The sequence below is a fragment of the Pleurodeles waltl genome, chromosome 2_2 (assembly GCF_031143425.1).
Source record: "Pleurodeles waltl isolate 20211129_DDA chromosome 2_2, aPleWal1.hap1.20221129, whole genome shotgun sequence".
NCBI lineage: Eukaryota > Metazoa > Chordata > Amphibia > Caudata > Salamandridae > Pleurodeles > Pleurodeles waltl.
Window position 1 is genome coordinate 994,811,624 of NC_090439.1, and position 19,980 is coordinate 994,831,603.

Here is a 19,980-nt window from a genome sequence, read left to right on the forward strand (position 1 = left end):
CATATGACAAATAACTAGTTGTACATTGCTAGTGGAGATAATTAAAACAAATGTATGGTTTTCTTTACACAATATAATATGATAGTAAATTTGTGTATGTGTCGAAATGTATCATGCTATTCTGCAACATAGACACTTTTCACCATTAGAGCATATATCTCCTGTTTTGGTAAAACGTTTTGTGGCAATGGATAATTGCTGCATGAACCGTAAATATATTGATTAGTGAATGTCCAGCCACAAAAGTGGTTTATACACTTGTTATTGGTAAGATAAAAAATGACAAGCAGAGCCCTGTTTAGGGAGTGAACAGGTTGACGGTAGTGGTCAGATAGAGGTAGGCAGCTGTGAAAGTTTAAGGCACTGCCCCACTATGCCACCCAGATCCTGCCTTCTACTCTCATTTGCTAAGTCTCAAAATGGCTAGCCAGAACCTTTGGCCTAGGCTCAGCCCTAGTCTGTTTTTTGGAAGTGGGCCTGTCTGCTCTCACCTCACACATACAACTTCCACCTTCATTGTTACTCTTCAGGACAGGAAAAGAGCGTATCCAAACTGAACTGGACTATCTGGACTCCAAATACTAGTACTTACCTGTCCAAGCCAAGGATGAGGTATGACCATCTTATTGAGTTGAGCTAGTTCCTGGCATGGTGACCACTGAAGCAGGGTTGAAGCCTATTTTGTCTGTTTTAGGTCATGTGGAGTGCATTTCTCCTGCGTGTTTACAACAACTCCCTGGACAGCTCCCAGTCCGGCTTTCGCAGCAACCACAGCATGGAGACAGTCCTCCTGGCAGCCACTGATGACATCTGATTACTCCTAGACCATGGCTACACCGCAGTACTCATACTCCTCGACCTCTCAGCAGCATTCAACATGGTCTCCCACGCACTCTGAGCACCAGACTCCATGACATAGGAATTCGTGGAAGAGCCCTGGAATGGATCCACTCCTTCCTGTCTGGGAGTACGCAGAGGGTGAGACTCCCGCCCTACACTTCCAGACCCATAGGAGTCAACTGCAGAGCCCCCCAAGGATCCTCACTGAGTCCCACACTGTTCAACATATACATGGCCCCTCGTGCTGCCCTAGTCAGCAGCCAAGGTATGAACATTGTGTCATATGCCGATGACACACAACTCATCATTTCCCTCACTGAAGACCCAGACACGGCCAAAAAGAACCTCCGCTCAGGAATGGAAGTTGTCAACATTTTGATGAGAGAAAGCTGTCTCAAGCTCAACTCCGACGAGACTGAGCTCATCATCTTCGGAAATGCCACCTCAGCTTGGGACGATTCCTGGTGGCCCACATCCCTCTGCGCCCCCCCTGCACTGACTGAGCATGCCCACAACTTAGGAATCATTCTCGCCTCCTCCCTATCCATGACCCGCCAGGTAAACTCTGTTGCCCCCTCCTGCTGGCAAGCACTCAGAAAATCTCAGAAGATCTTCAGATGCATCCCAGCAAACTGTCGCAGGACAGTCACCCACACCTTAGTCACTAGCAAGCTCGAGTACGGTAATGCCCTCTACGCCGGCACCTCAACTAGGAACATCAAAAAAACTTCAACTCATCCAGAATCCTGGCCCCAGACTCATTCTGAACCTCCCTTGCTGAGAACACATCTCCCAACACCTGAGGACCCTCCACTGGCTACGGGTCAGGAAGCAAATCACTTTAAAGATTCTCACCCACACGCACAATGCCATACACAATGCAGGACCAGCCTACCTGAACCACTGTGTCTCCTTCCAGACCCCCGCTAGATCCCTCCGTTCTGCCCAGATGGCCCTAGCCACCATCCCTCACATCTGCAAAACCACCTCTGAAGGACGATCTCTCACGTACACTGTAGCAAAGAGCTGAAACAACCTCCCCTGCACCTCAGACAAAGCCCGCCGCTCACCATCTTCAGGAAGAACCTCAAGACCTGGCTCTTCGGATGATGCCCCTCCTCTCCTCCCCAGCACCTTGAGACCCTCACTGGTGAATAGCCGCACTTTACAAATATTGATTGATTGATTGCTTGATGTTTCCAGGTGTTGTGTGAGGTAGCTCCAAGAGCTACACTGGGAATCTTTGGAAACCGTTCAGTTCACTGCACATGGCCAGCCCTAAGCAGGCACACTTTAACCAGCACTCACCCCCTTCTGATGCTAAGTCAGAAAAATATCTAGCATTTGGGGGTCCTCACCATATTTACTTACTTTAGTCCAGCATTAGCATAACACTGTAAGCATAACTCAAGGTAAAATACTTGGGTTCCTTATCAACTGGCATTTGAGGCTAGGTATGAACACAGACCTGTTTAGTGAGGGAATCCACCACTAAAGAGCTAGCTTCTGTTTGGTATGAGGTTAACACAGTCTAGAGAATGGACCATTCAGTTATTCATTGATTTGTCTTCAGAGACAAAGACGGAACACATAGTCAAGCAAGGTACTGTTTGGGTTGTACTTATCCTAATGCTTTGTAATGGTTAACCTTTTGCATTGTAAGTTAGTGTCCATCATTACTTAGAGATATTTCTGAACATTTTCATCAATTTCTCCTTCCAGCCAGTCACTTTTAAATTATTTGTCCTAGTTTAATTCTTTTCATATATTTGAATGTTGTTTAATTTAATTCTAATAGGGATGCCAGTGTATTTGTCTACTAATTTAGTTGAGTTGCTATCTTTTTTGAAGGGAGCAGTTATCCTCGCCTGCTGTCAACATCTTTTGCTTTGGTAACTTCAGAGAAGCCAGTGCTCTAATTTGTTCATATTTTGTGTGAATCAGATTTTGGCAGGGGTCCAGAGCTAGCAAGAAGACACTGCTAAAATGAAGTTTCTGAGCAGGTACAATAAACACACCTGTTTACTCTTCAGATCGAGGTATCTTAAGAAGCATGGTCATGTTCCACATCTTATCACAGCTTGTCAGCTAAGCATATTTGCTGACACACTCAAACTGTCATTGATGGAACATTCCAAGCACTGGAACTTTACCATCAGATAATAAGTTCCATATATTCAGCACTGCAGAATGGAGCCTCCACACACAATGCATACACAGCACACTGGCACTAACAGGGTTATTTCTTACTTGCTAATGTAGCCTACTACTCCTTCATTCACTATGGCATAATAACTATTGCTGAGCTTCTGTAAGGCCTTTAAATACAATAAATATGGTTAGTCTTTGCCACATGTCAAGACTGAACACTCCAAAGTGGGACTGAGAAAGCTTTAGGCCTGCACACTGTCAAAAGCTGATGTGTGAACCACTTATTTAAAAAAGTTTAGAAAAGTATTAGAGTTGAGGGAAAGCACATACAGTCAAAATGCTGACTGCTAGTTTCTCTTTTTCAGGGGTACTTGAACATAGGTCTAGATTAATCCCTTAAAAGAAAACAAGAACTGTTGTAGGAGTCTTACCGTGGGGGTAAGACTGATAAGTTTGGAGAGGCAACACCACCACGTGTGGGTGACTGAGTCAGACCCACATTGACTGGGAGCCGCCGGCCTGACTTTGTCGACTAGCTAGCAGCACCTCACCCAAACCTGGAAAGAATTGGTGATTTGTGGCAGCCTAAAACCATGACAATCTGACTCCTCAGGTAAGTTGTGGTGGAGCAGATCATACCCGTTTCTTTCAATTGCACAAAGTCTCACACATGATTAGGCAGTCAAAGAGATGCAGGGTCAGTTTCAATATTTATTGAAGCAAATGTATCCGATGATAAAAAAGCATCAGCTGCAATTATTAGGCAGATGAAACATAGTACAGTGATGATTGTGACCATTAGAGTAAAACATATAAACAGTCCCACCATTCTGACCTATTCATGAGTTCTGGTGATTCCTACTTATACCCTAATGTCTAAGCCTGACAGCATAGTAGCGTTAGCACTTTTGCCTGTCCTGGTCTATGGAAGGAGCCCCGACATAATACCTAAAAGACAGCAAGGGTCTGCCTGTTGTCTGCTGGCAATCCTCCCACTTTGGCTGGAACAAAAAGGCCAGGATCAGCAAAGCTGTCAAGGAAGTGGTGTGCAGCATAAGGTGCCTGTGGCTGGAATGCCCTCTACCCTCTTTTGGCCTAGGCAGTGTTTATATAACAAAATATGTTGTGTTCTAGGAACAAGCCTGACGTAATGATATGTCTAGGGTTTGAGGTTTGATTCCGTAACTCTTGGTGCAACAATACTGGGTAAACTGTAATGTACAAACATGACAGCATTGAGCAGGGCACAGAGTGATAAATGTAGAACACGAACAGCAATGCTTTCTCAGATAGGCAGCTGATTAAAATATTAAAACAGCCAAGCAAGAAGCAAGCTGTGCTTAAATATAATAAAATGAATACAAAATAAAATGTGTATGTGCGTAAAAGGGCACAGGCTACGGGCCTATAGCTAAAATAAGGGAACCCAATCTAGGCGCTAAACAGAATCCACAACAGAACATTGGCCCTGATTTGTACTTTTTTGTGCAAAACTGCACTAACACAGTTTTCCACCAAAAAGTTTAGCACCAGCTTGCACCATTTCTGAGCACCAGCCGGGCACCATATTTATGGAATGGTGCAAGCTGGTGCAAAGGGTAAACTAGCGCAAAAAAGAATGCCGTTATCCGGGTGGTGCTGGCGGTGTGGGAGAAGGGGGTTTGCACTAAAAAAATGCTGTTACGCAGGTTAGAGTTAAAAAAAAAAGTCTCTAAACAGCCAAGCTTAATTTTCTGATGCAAAACCAACCATACCACATGACTACTGTCTTAGAAAAGACAGGAGTCATGCCCACCACCCCAATGGCCAGCACAGGGGACCAGGGTCCCCTGGGCGTGGCCATTGCACACAGGCAATGTAGGGGGAAACATTTCAGGGCCCCCAATGGCACTTTTTGAAAAAAATAATTATACTTACCTGTACTTACCTATACTTACCTGGGATGGGGTCCCCCATCCTGCGCTGTCCCTCTGGTGTGGGTGTCCCTGGGGCCTGGGGAGAGCACCTGTGGGCTTATTCCAGGGTGTTCCACCATGGAAATAGGCACACAGTTCCACTAATACCTGCCCCGACCCAGGCGTTAAATAATGGCGCAAAGCAAGCTTTGCACCATTATTTGACCCCTCCTCCCCCCGTGCCTGATTTTAGCACTGGGAATAAATATGGCGCTAAGGACATAGAGTCATTCTTTACACGGGAACGCCTACCTTGAATCTCATTAATGCAAGGTACATTTCCACATCTAAAAAATGACTTAAACTTCATAAATCTGGCGCTAGACAGGTCTAGTGCCAAAGTATAAATATGGAGTTAGTTTTGCACCGAATTTACGTTAAAAAAGTGATGCAAATTTGGCGCAAAACAAGTATAAATATGCCCCATAATATCCTGCCCATGATGGGAACCAGTATTCTTTGCAATTACACCACAGCCCTGTGTGTTGTCTTGAGAATCTTCTTTTTTGCTCCATTCTAGAGCTTCCCTAGGTGTAATGGCAAGAGTCTTAGGATGACAACTAGGGCCTGATTTAGAGTTTGCGAGAGGTTTACTCCGTCACAAACGTGACGAATATCCTGTCCGTCATATTACAATTCCATAAAAGCCTATGGAACTTGTAATATGGCAGACAAGAAATCCCTCACGTTCGTGATGGAGTAACCCCTGCACCAAATTCTAAATCTGGCCCTAAGTCCTGAGACAGCTACCTGTTCATGGAGTGCCTTACAATGAATATTCTATTTTTACCTTTATATGCAGTATTAACAAACTTAACACCCTCATCGCTCTAAGTTAGCACATATCTCAAAATGACTCTTAACACCTAAGATATACGCTAAAAATGTCAATGTAACAGAACCATTAATATTAGTGACAAATATAAAGGGAATCCACACTCATTAAGTGTACTGCACTACATGATAACAAATAAAGTTGAACCCCTAATATAGTCACTGCACTGAGGGTATCATTTTCGAGCCCTGCAGATGAACACCTACATCGAAGGTGTTCTAATTCATACTACATAGGCCAAGACAAGAATTATACAGTACACAAAATAGCAAGACAAAGGGTATTTTGACACTGGGACTGGCGAAGGTTGACGGTCACATATTAGATGTGAATCATTTTCTTGAACTGACGGCAGTAACTGGATCTGTCTACAGAAGGTAGAATGTGATGTAGTTATAATAAATTTTTATGAAAAAACATTTCTTGTCTTACAATACTCCAAACCCTGGAGTGAAGTTCAGTCAACTGTGAGGTGCAATACGTTTCAGCACTCAACTTCTAAAATTATGTATCAAAAAGAGTTCCTGTTTTATGGCTGCAACCTTACTTCTTTATCATACATCAGTCATGCTAGCATAAGCAGGCACAAGCCATTGAATGCAAAATCAAAAGGATCAATTAGCCCTTAAGGGATGTCACATTTAGCCCATTAATCACTTCTGCTGCAGGCACAGATGCCCTTGCTTCGGACCTTCGCCATATCCTCACCTCACCATGCAACCTATAGAACCTTCGTATGTGAATGACACTAATACACAAGAATCTCTTAGGAAACAGATATCCTCAACCACTATGGAGCACCTACACATAGCACTGTCGAGATGAGCCCCTGAAATATAAGCAAGGTAAAGATGTGAGTCTGATTCAAGGTGGGAAGCTGGTGTAGAATACTGATAGAATGACAGCTGAAGTGTGAGAATACAAGCTGAAAGCCCACAAGATGAAGCACCAAGTCTTAGCTAGAAGTGTTAGACCCAAGGTCTGAGGTTTGGCACATTCAGGAACCGGAGAATGCATACACAGCTACTGGAAAATCTGAACTTTGCTTACAAAGTGGTAGTGCCAGGAGACACTGTGAAAATTACAAAGCTGGTACAGTATTATTTGCTGGTTTGAAGTATGTTTAAGGAGGCAGTGAGTGTAGTATACATTTGTCTGTCAGAAGAGTGGACACATTCACAAACGTGGCAGTGTCTGTTCTGGTAAGGGAACGCGTCCGCTGTAAGCTAAAGAGATGACTGACCAGGGATAAAACACCACTACATTTCTCGGATCCATCCCAGTCCTTACATAAGGTGCCTTCGTGGGAGGAACTGCAGGTGGACACAAGTGATTTCTTTTCTGATAATGAGGGCTTGGTTACCATCATAAACTGGTACTCCACAAGAGAGACACCGATGTGCTGCACATACCAAGAGATGTTCTTTATTTAAAATATTTTTCTTCAGATTTCAAAACAATTGAATATAATACTACCATAATCCATTGTAGCATTAGAACAAGACCCTTAACATGATACTATAATCTTCAATACTATAATAGGTCGAAGCTTGAAGAACTGTACGTATTGCAGAGATCTAATGTGAGGAAAGGGGACCGGACCTCAAACAGCTATTGGCAACTAAACTTGAAACTTGTTACTGAGGGGTTACTATCAGTTTATACCAATAGGAACTACGCCGGAAATGGTTTATCTTTCACCCCTCATCCTACATAACTTTCGTATTTGGGCACTTCTTCAAATGTGATTTTGCAGCTTCAACATCATCAAGTACAAGCAGACATCCTGCCTCAGAGTAATACTTTTAGTTTGATTGGGTAGACCACCAACTACAGTGGCCCCAGATTCATAAACACATTCCATCTTCCAGCAATTACCTTCTCCTGCATTTCCAATCAGGACTGATATCAGGGAAGATCACCACATTAGTATTTTTACACATTAAGAATATTTTCCCTCTCACCCTTATCTTATACTGTGACCAACAAAGTGACCACGTATTGTATGTGGAATTTAAATTAATGTGAACCGAGCAGAAAGGCAGCAGACCACTGTATAGGGTCATAGTCAAAGGCATAGTCAACACGTGATAGGACTGGCAGCTGGTTTGTTGACTTACTGCATCATGATGTAGTAATCTTTAGCAAGGTGAAGCTTCAGCCCTTTCCTAAACTGGATCAGGGTCCGGCATTGTTTCAGATCATGCATGCATAAATCATTAAGGCCAATCGCCTTGTTTTCAGTCTTTTAAAGTTCTTCATTACCAGCATAACGATCTCCTGGCTGTGCTGAGAGTCACCAGAGATTGTAAACTTTAGTCAGCTACCCAGGCATGCTAGTTGTGATAGCTTTGTAGATGATGTAGGTAATCCTGAAGATAGCGCGCTATCCATTTGTGAGACCTTACGCTTGCATGCTGTCAACATCCGAGTTGTCTTGTCCTCTGCTTTCCCAGTGACGAGTCCTTGGGAGGAAGAAGTTCTTCAATAGATAGATTCATGCACTCATTCTGCTTTTGTGACGTCTTGGGAAGCTGTTTTACTAGGCTGATCTATTTGCCTGATGGTGTGAGCAAAAGCTCCTGTGGGCGTGACCTCCTTGGCTCAGCCAAGGTTCCATGTGGCCCTCCCACAGGTGACGAGGGAAGCATCACCCATTGACTTCGACCTGAGAGCTTCATGTTTAAGCCCTGAAGCGCCCAGGGTGAGTGTCAATCAGTGACACCTTGTCGCAGAGTGGGGTGGGATCAGCAGTCTCACTGACCCCATCCCACTCTGTGAGCAAGTTGGGACTGCTGCCTTCCCTCACCAGCAGTCCCAACGCTACTGGGACCTCCAAGGCTGAAGGTAAGTGTGTGTGTGATCTTTTTAAATGAATGTTTGGTGCGTGCGTGTATGTTTGAATGTTGATGAGTGTTGTTAATGGATATGCATGCGTGTGTGTGTGAAAGAATGAGTGTGAGTGTGCTTCCCGCCCGCCCCCCTCGCTCCTAAAACTGCCGGCCGCCACTGCAGGACATGAACCACTATGGAATAAGCAATAAGAATAATTTTACTACATATTACATTTGAGGATTCTCTCATGGTAGCATGACATTGAAGATGCAGACATTCTCACAGTCTGGTCTGGCAGTCCAATGGATACATTGTATGACCATAGCCTGGGACAGTTGACGTGTCCTTGGTACACAGCAGAGAGGTCCATGGGAACAGTTTTCAGTTTATTAGGAAAGAAATTCTTTACTTGAAAGGAAAGAAACAATAATAGTAACACATGATCTTGGTGATGTCAGTACAAGATGGAGGACATTGTAAATATGACTTGAGTTAGCAAAATTCCAAATTGCGATGTATTTAAGGTGAAAAAAGATTAGCTCCTGCAACTCTTCTTGAGACATTGCCCAGTTGGGCCTCATTCTCGCAGCAGAAGTTTACTCCGTTGTTGTAAACTACAAAGCTTACTAGCCAACGGTCAAACCTGAAGAACTCCATCAGTGAGTCAAAGGTCCGCAGGGATCTACACAGGCAACTTTCCAAGGCCAGTGTTAGAGGGCCTAAGCACATTGGTGGCTTCTGCTGCTTGACTCCCAGGCTGATGAGCAGAGTGAGTGACAAGGTGTATACAGCATTGCAGCATGGGAAGAAGAGCAAGGTACTAATGTAAGTTAGAGTGGTAAAACGTGCCATAACAAAAGATTGCTGGAAGCAGAACCCACTGGATATGTAGATGCAAATTCTTGAATGCACAAAAGTTAGTTTCTGGTTATCTGGTGGTGTTAGCTAAGGTCTTGAATAGGATGGGAAGAATTTCTTAGCAGCGGTACCTGGTATAAGCTCATCAGTGGCAGACAAGAAAGGAACACAAGAATATCATTAAATATTTGCTCAGAATAGTGGTTAAGAAACAACATGGCCATCAATAAACCCAAGCTAGGTTAGGTGAGGTTTCATGGAAAAGACTTTAATCATTACAAACATATGAAATGGATAGGAGAAGATTGGGAGGTTGCATAAAAGAAGAGTAATAGGGACAGATTGAGGTTGCTCATAGTCTAATTTTTATTGTAGTTGGGTGTAACACTGGACCAAGTCTAGCTCTCTAGTTTTGATGAGACAACATTCAGAGATGCGTTCACATGTTTTTAATTTTGGGATGGGAACCTTCAGTCTTTCAGAATCAGCAGGGAGTGAGCAATGTCCAAGATGTTTAACAGAGGGTTGTATGGTCTGAAGGAATTTCAGATTAAGAGATGAAAACAGAGTGAGTCATGATGCCAAGGGTGGGCAGAATTGTTTGGTAGTGGAGGGCGCATACTTATGCTTAAGTATACGACTGTTGTTTACATCACTATAGATGTTTGTGAGGTAATGGGAGTAAGGTTTCCATCTCATTGTATGTGGTCCGGTCCAAAGGGTTTTGGAGAAGTGCAGTGGCCTGCTCTTTCCCCAAGGGCATTAGGGCATGACAGACCAGACACCAGAAAGTGCAATAGATCTAATTGCCCACTTCAAATTGACTGGCGAATGGCCACGTAAGGCATGTGCCAAAATTAAATGCCGGCCCACTTTGAGGTCTTCACCATATCGTGCGAGTACACTAACTAATATTTTGTCTGCAGGAAGGACTTTGTACAGTACTGGGGCAATGTAAATTTACAAAAGATTTATACTGGATCTGGGTGGGAAGATGGTGGTGAGCCTTCCTTTAGTGATTGCATTTAGCACATATCTCATATGCATTTAGGGGTGCATGTGTCCAGGAAAAAATCGCCTTCGTATGACCTAGTAGGAATGGAGCCTTTGTAGTTATAGGTGATAACAATGGATAGAAGTTGGCCACCATACCCTCCTATTGGCTTGATGGCCATTTGAACTGGAAATGAGTGTGAAGTCAAAAGATCAAAGTTGTGTGAGTGTTGAGGGGGGCTGTGAGGACTACATTTTATGTTGCAGTTTAAACAGTGCTGAACAGGATGAGGCCGCAGCCCTGAGACTGCTTGGGGTGATCAGGGATAAGTATGGCATATTTTTTTGCTGTTATTCCAGCCCTTGTGCTGCAGCACAGGCTTGTGAGCACAATGAGGAATAATGGTCAGGGCCCTTATTTGATGCTACACCACTCATTGTTTCCTCGCAAGTCCCCACTTCTATCTGCAGTGCAAACAATGGTGACTAGGATCTAGCACCTTCTGCTTTACTGCTGTGCCACTGCACTTTTTGTTGCACAGTTCATCACTGATATAACATGCAGATGTTGATCAAATGCCCAAGTGGTCTCCAGCTGTTGCTACAGCCACCACACCCCTGACCATCCACTGGTTGTTGCTTACCACAGTGGAGAAATTTGGTCTGTAAACCTAGAGCTTGTGCTACTTTATGGAGCTGTGACAAATTCTGGACGTGATGGGGCATCGAGAAGTCAGCAAAACCTTAAGAAGAGGAATATGTATGGTGTGGACGGACGCTGTAGATATGCTTATATATTTGAATATTGTTGAAGGCCATACTTTATTAAGATAAAGGATCGAAGTTGTATGCTATATGTCAGATCTGTTCATCCAGTAAGTGAGGTAATTTTCACAACCAAATGGCTATCTTGGTGTGCATTATCCAGTTCAAAGTGGGTAAATGTGGAGAAGGCATAGTGCCCTCTGTAAGGCACCCATGGCACTGAACCTGTGACAGTGCCTGTCTACAGCTACATTCAGCATGTGTGAGAAAACACTTGAATGGCAATGTTATACAGTCAGGGGATTATTTTGCAAGCCCCTTGTGATGCCAGTGCATCACTTTTTTTGAAGCTCCAGTAGTGCAGACCCATATCTACGAGGCCATGCAAAGCCACTTTGCATGGTTTCCATGGCCTTGTAGATATAGTGTAAGGCAACGCTTACATCATAACTATGTGTAAGAGTAAGGCAGTTGCTGCGTTGACTTACACTGCATCAGAGGTGAGTTCCTTGGGCGTTTTAGTGGGTTTTCCCATGCAACACCCATGGGGTTTGGGTGCGTCCCCAGATTTACTAGGACTTGTATACCTGGGAATGAGTCAAACCGGAAGGCTCCCCCAGGGGAGGCATAACAAGCAGAAATATCTTTATTCCTTCTCGTTTTTTCCTCCTTCTATGTGTACTGGATTCTGCAGCACACATATTCTGCATTCTGCAGCACAAATAGAAAGAGGAAAAAGCCCCAATGGTTGTTTTTGCGCAAGAAGGTGCACCTTCCTGTACAAAATAATTCTGCCAAAATGGCAGACACCCTTCCACTATGATGCAAGGGTGCCTGTGTTGGTACTAGGAACCAAATGGTGTGCCAATGCCAGTAGCATAACGAAACCTGAGGGGGCCCCATGCAAATTACATGGAGGGCCCACCTTCCAGACTCAAACAGGAGCTTTCAAGGCAGGGTACTGTGCTGAGGGGTCCCCTTTAGCTTGGGCCTCCTAACCGTGGGGGCCTATATTACCCCACTGTCCGGCGCTGGCTAAAAGGACAGGAATGCACCATATCTCGTATATATTGTGTATTACACCCTTTCAAATTGCCATAGGGCAGCGCAGCAAAAAGACTTGGGGAGCTGCCCCATGCCAATTATTTGTAAATATGCCCCCTAGGGTCTCTTGGGTAAATTGTCTGAATCTTCTCTTGGCACCTAATACGTAGGTAAAACTGCAGCACAGTGTATATGAAAGATGCATGCCAACGGTATCATTTTTTTTTGCTGCCACATGACAATTACAAGCAGAGTAAAAAGAGAAATCAAAATGTCTGTGCTAAATGAGATGAGCAATGTGTTTTTTTTTTCAGTTTTCATAGGCTGATTAGAGTTTTAATTACTGTATACCTCTGGGGTGCGTTGCCTTTCTTTGATTTCTTGGGCTCGCCGGATTCTCTGCTCCCCTGAGCGCTTCCTCTCTCGTAGATGTCTGATAATTCATTCTTCACTTCTTTTTCTCTTAGTAAGTGCATAAGTTCATCCAGCTCTTCCTATAAATAGAAGCAATTCACTGTTGGTGCTGAGAATGCAGTTGCCTGGAAACAGTAAAATAAAGCAAGAAAACTCTACCCAGGTAAAGATGTCCATAGGGATAAACAGATAGCATATCACATTCCTATAGCCTAGAACTCTGAAAGGCTACTTGTGCGAACAAAGATACATATCTGTAGGAAGCAAAAATAACCATCTCATGCAAACTCAGTCAATAAGCAAAACACAAAAAACACTTGAAAAGGTAAGAACTCTGGGCCAAATGTACTAAGAGTACATTTGCAAAAAAGTGGTCTCAAACTGCACACACTCTTTTTGCGAACTGACTCTGATTTTGTGAAGTCACCTAATAGGTCATGACACACAATCACCATTCAAAGGGACTCACAGAACAACCTGCCTAATGAAAATGAGTGTGACTGTCTGCAAACAAGAATTGTGGCCTGCAGCGGACAGCAGATCGCCATCACTGTGTTTGTATTCACAAATGGAAAACTTTTTTTTTTTTTTTAAGTAGCGCCGGTTTCTGAAAGGAATCTATTTATAAAAATAATAATAATAATTTGGGGACACATGGGGGCAGTAGGCATGGGTCCTGTAGATCACTGCGTTCGTTCCCTGAGGCTACCAACACTATTCTAACAACATAAGGTTGACTTGAAGTCCCTTCCCCCATTGCAAATCAGTTACTACCTCCGCTGAGATGTTGGTAACTGTTCAATTATTTGCAACCTGAATTGAAGGCAAAAACCTTTGTTACATTGGATACTAAACTGCATTTATCCAAATCATAAAATGGATTTTGTACATAAGAAATAGTAATTTTAAGGCACAGTCACTTTGAGGGTAATTATGACCCTGGCGGTTGGTGTAAATGTGGCGGTAGTACCGCCAACAGGCTGGCAGTACATTCCGCCACATTATGACATTGGCGGGTTGGCTGAAGCCAACCTGCCAATGTACCACACCAACCGCCATGGCGGTAGCAGCCGCCGGGCTGGAGGTAACAATCTCCAACCCGGCAGCTGCTACTGTCCCGCCGGTGGCATTATGATCCTTCCAACCGCCATGGTTTTCGTGGCGTTCGTAAAGCCATGTAAACCTTGGCGGTAGGCCCTACCAGTGACAGGGAATTTCTTCCCTGTCACTGGTAGGAGGCCCACCCCCCCCCCCAACACTCCCCATACAACCCCCAACCCCCCCTCCATCCACGCTCCCCCCTTATAATCTATCCCCCCATACACGCAGGCACACACCACGCATTCACACACTCACTCACACAGGCATACACACATTCATACACGCATGCATCCGTACACACATCCAAACGTACACTCAGACACGCATTCAGTTTTCCATTCACTCACACATGCGCACACACACACGCAACACTGCACACTCATGCGCATGCACGCACACACTCACACAGTCATGCACACACACACAACACCCTCCACCTCCCTCCCCTGTTGGAAACCCAACTTACCTGAATCCCTCCCTCCCCTGTTGGAAACCCAACTTACCTGAATCCAGGGGGTCTTCCGGCAGGGGACAGGACGGGGCGCTGCTACCGCCAGCAGCGCCCACCAGCAGAACACCACCTGGCTGTATTATTTTTCATAATATGTCTGGCAGTGGTCTACTGGCGTGGCGCTGCTGATGGTAGCAGAGCCACCTTAACACCGTCTGCCAGTATGGCCACAGCCGGATTTCCGCCCTTTTTGTGGCGGAAAGCCGGCTGTGGTCATATTATGGCAGACGGATGTGAGCCGCGGCGATTGTCTTTTGGCGCCCATCGCCGCAGCGGTAGGCGGCACTTACCGCCAATGTTTTAATGAGGGCCAATGATTTTGTCAACTGCAGGGTTTTTTTATATCAAAATCCCTTGGCCTATAGTTCTTGAAAATGTGGTAAACAGGTAGGATGCAGAGTGAAACAGATAAAATACAAACCGGAAAGGGAAGTTTCTACAGGCCCCAGACATGACATGACTACTTATCAGTAATCTACATTGACTGCTTTACCTCTCTAAATTATACTTCTATATTACTACATGCTACACTGTCATACATTCCCATAAAAGGAAATGTGAACTGCTGGGAATTTGCCCTTTCTGCAGGGTCAACCCAGATTCTTTTGCTTTTTTGATTAACCATATTTTGCAGGCTATAGACCTCTGTGCACGTTTCCTCTGCTAATCAGTGGTAAGGCACTTGTGCTCTCCTTCCAAAAGAGAAAGATTGGTATACTCTTGACTGGCACACTTAATATAATCATAAGTCCATGTATATGGTACCAAGTGTACCCAGGGCTTGTAAACTAAGCACTAGCACTGTAAATCCTGTTCCCCCGCCTACCATTGTAGCCTGGCTGTGCAGGTTTAAAACTACAAATGTGACCTGTAACAATAACCCATTTTGACAGGCCTAAACCTTCCTTTTAAATATTAATGTCACCCCAGACCAGCAAACATGTCTCCTTCAGCCACACCACCGAACTCGACTGAACCTACCACCGCTGCATCTGCTTCACCTTCGAGAAACCCACAATGCACCAACACCCCCAGCGGATTCCCCGCTGCAGCCGGAACAAGGTCACCGAAGACCAGCTGATCACCACCCTCTCCCGGAACCTACCAATCGACACCACCGACTGACACAGCCACCCGCAATCTCAGGCAATAGATCAATGACTGTGCCAACATTCTTGCCCCGATCAAGAAACCTTCAAACAGACACACCAACAGAAAGGCCATCTGGTTCACCGCTGACCTCCAAGAATTCAAGCAAACATGCTGAAGATTCGAGAAGAAGTGGCACCAAGAACAGACACCGGACAACCACACAGCCCTCAAGACCGCCATCTGCAGACACCACCAACTCATCCGAACCTCCAAAAGAACCTTCTTCAAAGACCGCATCGACAACAATGCACACAGCTGTAATGAGCTCTTCAACATAGTGAGGAAACTCTCCAACCCTGGTTCCAAAGCCAACACCATCCTGCCATCGCAAGACCTCTGTGACTCTCTAGCCACCTTCTTCTACCGCAAGATCGCAGACATCCATGACAGCGTCAATATCCAGACCCCCTGTCAATCACCGACACCACAGACTCACCGCCCCCCAGCCACACCAACCTCCTGCTCTCCTGGACCCACATCAATGACGACGACACCATCAAAATCATGAACACCATCCACTCCGGCTCACCATCCTACCCCTGCCCTCACCACATCTTCGACAAAGCAAGCTCCATCTTCACACCCCAATTCCGGAAGATCATCTCAGCTCCTTCGAGATGCCACCTTCCCGGAGAGCTGGAAACACGCCGAAATCAACACTCTTCTCAAGAAACCCAAGGCGGACCCAAAGGACCTCAAGAACTTCCGCCCATCTCCCTGCTCCCCTTCCAGGCAAAAGTCATAGAGAAGATTGTCAACAGACAACTGACCCACTTCCTCGAGGAGAACAACACTCTGGACTCATCCCAATCCGGATTCCGCAGCAACCACATCACCAAAACCTCCCTCATCGCTGCCACCGACGACATCAGGACCTTACTTGACAACGGTGAAACCGCGGCCCTCATCCTCCTGGACCTCTCGGCTGCCTTCAACACCGTCTGCCACCACACCCTACACACACGCCTCAATGACGCAGGGATCCGCGACAGAGCCCTGGACTGGATCACCTCCTTCCTCACTCGCAGAACCCAGAGAGTCCACCTCCCTCCATTCAGCTCTGAAGCCACCAAGATCATCTGCGGCGTACCCCAAAGGCCATCCTTCAGCCTGACCCTCTTTAATGTCTACATGGCACCGCTCGCAAACATCGTCCGATCACACGACCTCAACATCGTCTCATACGCAGCTGATCCTTTCCCTCACCAAGTACCTCGCTGCCGCCAAAACCAACCTCCACGAAAGAATGAAGGCCATTGCTGAATGGATGAAGAACAGCTGCCTGAAACTGAACTCTGACAAGACTGAGGTCCTCATCCTCGGCTCCACCCCCTCCAACTGGGACGACTCCTGGTGGCCTCCCGCACCGACACCCACCTACCACGCACACATCCTGGGGTTCATCCTGGACTCATTGTTATCAATGACCCAGCAAGTCAACGCCATCTCTTCCTCCTGCTTCAACACCCTCTGCATGCTTCGGAAGATCTACAGATGGATCCCCACCGGAACCAGAAGGACGGTCACCCAAGCCCTCGTAAGCAGCAGACTGGACTACGGCAACCGCCTCTACGCAGGAACCAGGGCCAAGCTCCAGAAAAGACTGCAACGCATACAGAACGCCTCTGCATGCCTCACCCTGGACATCCCCTGCCACAGCCACATCACAGCCCACCTGAGAGACCTGCACTGGCTCCCCGTCAACAAGAGAATCACGTTCAAGCTCCTCACCCACGCTTACAAAGCACTGCACAACGCCGGACCAGAATACCTAAACAGACGATTTATCTGCTACACCCCGACCCACCCACTTCGATCCGCTGACCTTGCCCTCGCCACCATTCCACGCATCCATAGAACGACCACAGGTCATTCTCCCACCTCGCCACGAACATGTGGAACACCCTTCCTATCCACCTGTGACAGACACAGGATCTGCTAACCTTCAGGAGACACCTCAAGACCTGGCTGTTCGAGCAGTAGCAGCACCACCCCCCTCAGCGCCTTCAGACCCTCAGGGGTAAGTAGTGTGCTTTGCAAACTCAATGATTGATTGATTGATTCCATAGGACAGCTTTGGGATATAATATTACGTTTATTACATGTTATCTCCAGCTAGGAAACAGCCACAAACATAAATTTACGGACTTTCTGAAATATTTATCCCAAGACCAATCCACTGGTGAAGTCGTATTTGTAATAAATATTTTGGAAAGATTACTTTTAGAAAGTTATCTTTGCCCTTCCTGAAGTCTCTGGAAACTAAATCTACATTCTCCTCTTCCACTTCTGCCATCCAGTAATTAGAATTTAAATAGGAGTGAATGTGGTATGAACTCGCTGTCAGGGGCAAATAATAGGCTGACCTGAATGGGCAGAGATGACCGATCTGAACCTGACAGAATATGCAGTGAGGATTCTTTTTTACATTAAACATTAAAGTGTTGAGTCCTGCTTGAATGTCGCATTCTGCTTGACTGGTCTGCTGAAGAATTTTATATGACATTTGGGGCACAATTCAAAGAAGCCTTCCCTGTGACAAGCAAATGTTAGCTGCCACTTTTGTCCCCAGTCACAGTAGGCCACTTTTCAACATTACAGTGTCAAAGCCCCTTTGACAGGACTTCTGGATTTACATATAATATTTTGAGTACACTTCAAAGGGTGCAGACATGATGCCAATGTATCCCTATCTGGTTGCTAAAAACTCAGTTTTGTTCTACCAGACTTCTATCTTTGAGTTTGCTGTGGGCACAGGACCTGCTGCAAACTGGACTTTTGTGTTACATATGGAAAGGCACTAGAATTGCTATAGTACACCCCCTTCCCTCAGGGATAAAGTTTAGCATGACTGAAGAGTTTGGCCATCTTTAAAATGCCCATAGGGAGTAGGGCTATCCCTGGGGACCTTTAACCAATTAGTTAGGGCAACCCTGGGGGTCGTTCACACTCACTGGCCCATGCAAGGCATAAATGTGGCATCTCAAGGCACCGACTTCAGAACACTCAAGAACCCATGGAAAATGAGAAGACTGAACCTGCTGTCCGAAACCTGAAAAGGTCCTACAAGGCTGAACCTGCTCTCCCTCTGTTGTTAGTGTCCAGAACAAAGAAGTGGACTCCAAGATTCATAAGGCTGCATTTCCTTTCACGCTATAAGGATACAATAAACTACAAGAGGCCTTTTCCTGCAACCACCCAGCTTCCCAGTGGCAACTGGACCTGGGTTGGACTTTCCTGCTGGCCTCTGCCTGCCACACTGCAAGTCTCTATGTGACTCCCCTAAGGTCCTGGGGGCTTTAGAAATTTACCCATGTGGTGGATTGGGACTTAAAGACTAAAGTCAGAAGGTAAAATCTCTTGCCTAAGGCTAACCTGGTTGGTGTGACCAACCAGCATCAAATTGCTTTAGGTCCTGTTCTACTGATACCTATCATTGGCACTTTGTGCTTCTTGGTGTTGTTAAAATGTTAAAATTTCATAACTCTAGATTGGTGTCATTTTGGTGTCATTTTGTTTATTAGCTTCTACTGTATTTTTCTATTTCATTTTGGGATTTTAATTATTTGCTTTTCAACAATATTACTCTTTTAGTACTGTATGAATATGTTACATATCGCCTCTAAGTTAAGCCATTCTGCTTTGCAAGAGTTACCAGTGGGTTAAGCTCAGGTTTATTTAGTGACCTTAGTGTACACCCTGACAAGGATTATTACTTGAGGTGGGTACTCCCTACCCCAAACTAATATTCCAAATTCATACATGAACACTCGTGCAATAAAGGTGTCAATCAACGTTTCACCATTTACATAAATTGCAGCAATTGTTCTAATGATTTTTACAATTTTGTTTGCCATGAAAGTTTAGTTATTTATCATTTTGATACAGAATTTAATTGATATTTGAAAAAAGTTGCAAACGTGTTGAGATACACGCTAGGATGAAAATAAGTCCCTTAATAACATTTTTTGTCCTGTAACTGTAAGCAATGCTAATTGTTGTTGCAACTTGTGTGGAAGGAAAAATCATGAAGCAAAAGGGTGAAACTGCATACCCTTTTCTAGGCCTCCTCCACCATGGTGGCCAAATCTGCATTAGACAACTGCATCATGCCCTCACCAGATGAGGCATAGAAGGAAACATAACTCCGATTCTTTCTTTCCTTGGATTACTATTGTGAGTACCTGTTCCTGTGTACAGGGACATTTCTGTTATTCTACAGTGATAAGATTTACATTTGTGCTTTCCTCAAGATCCAGCTTCCTACACAATACTGTCTCCAGTCTAGATTCTGATGTTCTCCATGCTTGTTGTGTGCCAATTGCTGTGATCTAGTCTGAAAGCCCTGCCAATATGACAGATGGATAACAAAGTCAGGCACAGAAACTTATGCCAGCTCCGTCCCCTAATCTATAAAGATGGCTCACCCCCAGAGTACACATGGGAATCAGTACTTTTGCCAACACTTTATGTAAAATAACATCAGTGCCTGTCATTGCTAGAGGCCACACATCTGTGATACGCTG

At 45.1% G+C, this 19,980-nt stretch overlaps 1 protein-coding gene across 1 annotated transcript in view; it reads right to left on the reverse strand.

The window, feature by feature from the left end:
• Positions 1–19,980, reverse strand: part of LOC138282815 (transient receptor potential channel pyrexia-like) — a 1,013,831-nt gene that overhangs the window by 114,123 nt on the left and 879,728 nt on the right. Inside the window, exon 19 of the mRNA XM_069220730.1 lies at positions 12,628–12,770. Within this exon, the coding sequence (XP_069076831.1) occupies positions 12,628–12,770 (143 nt within the window). The remainder of the gene's footprint in view (positions 1–12,627; positions 12,771–19,980) is intronic.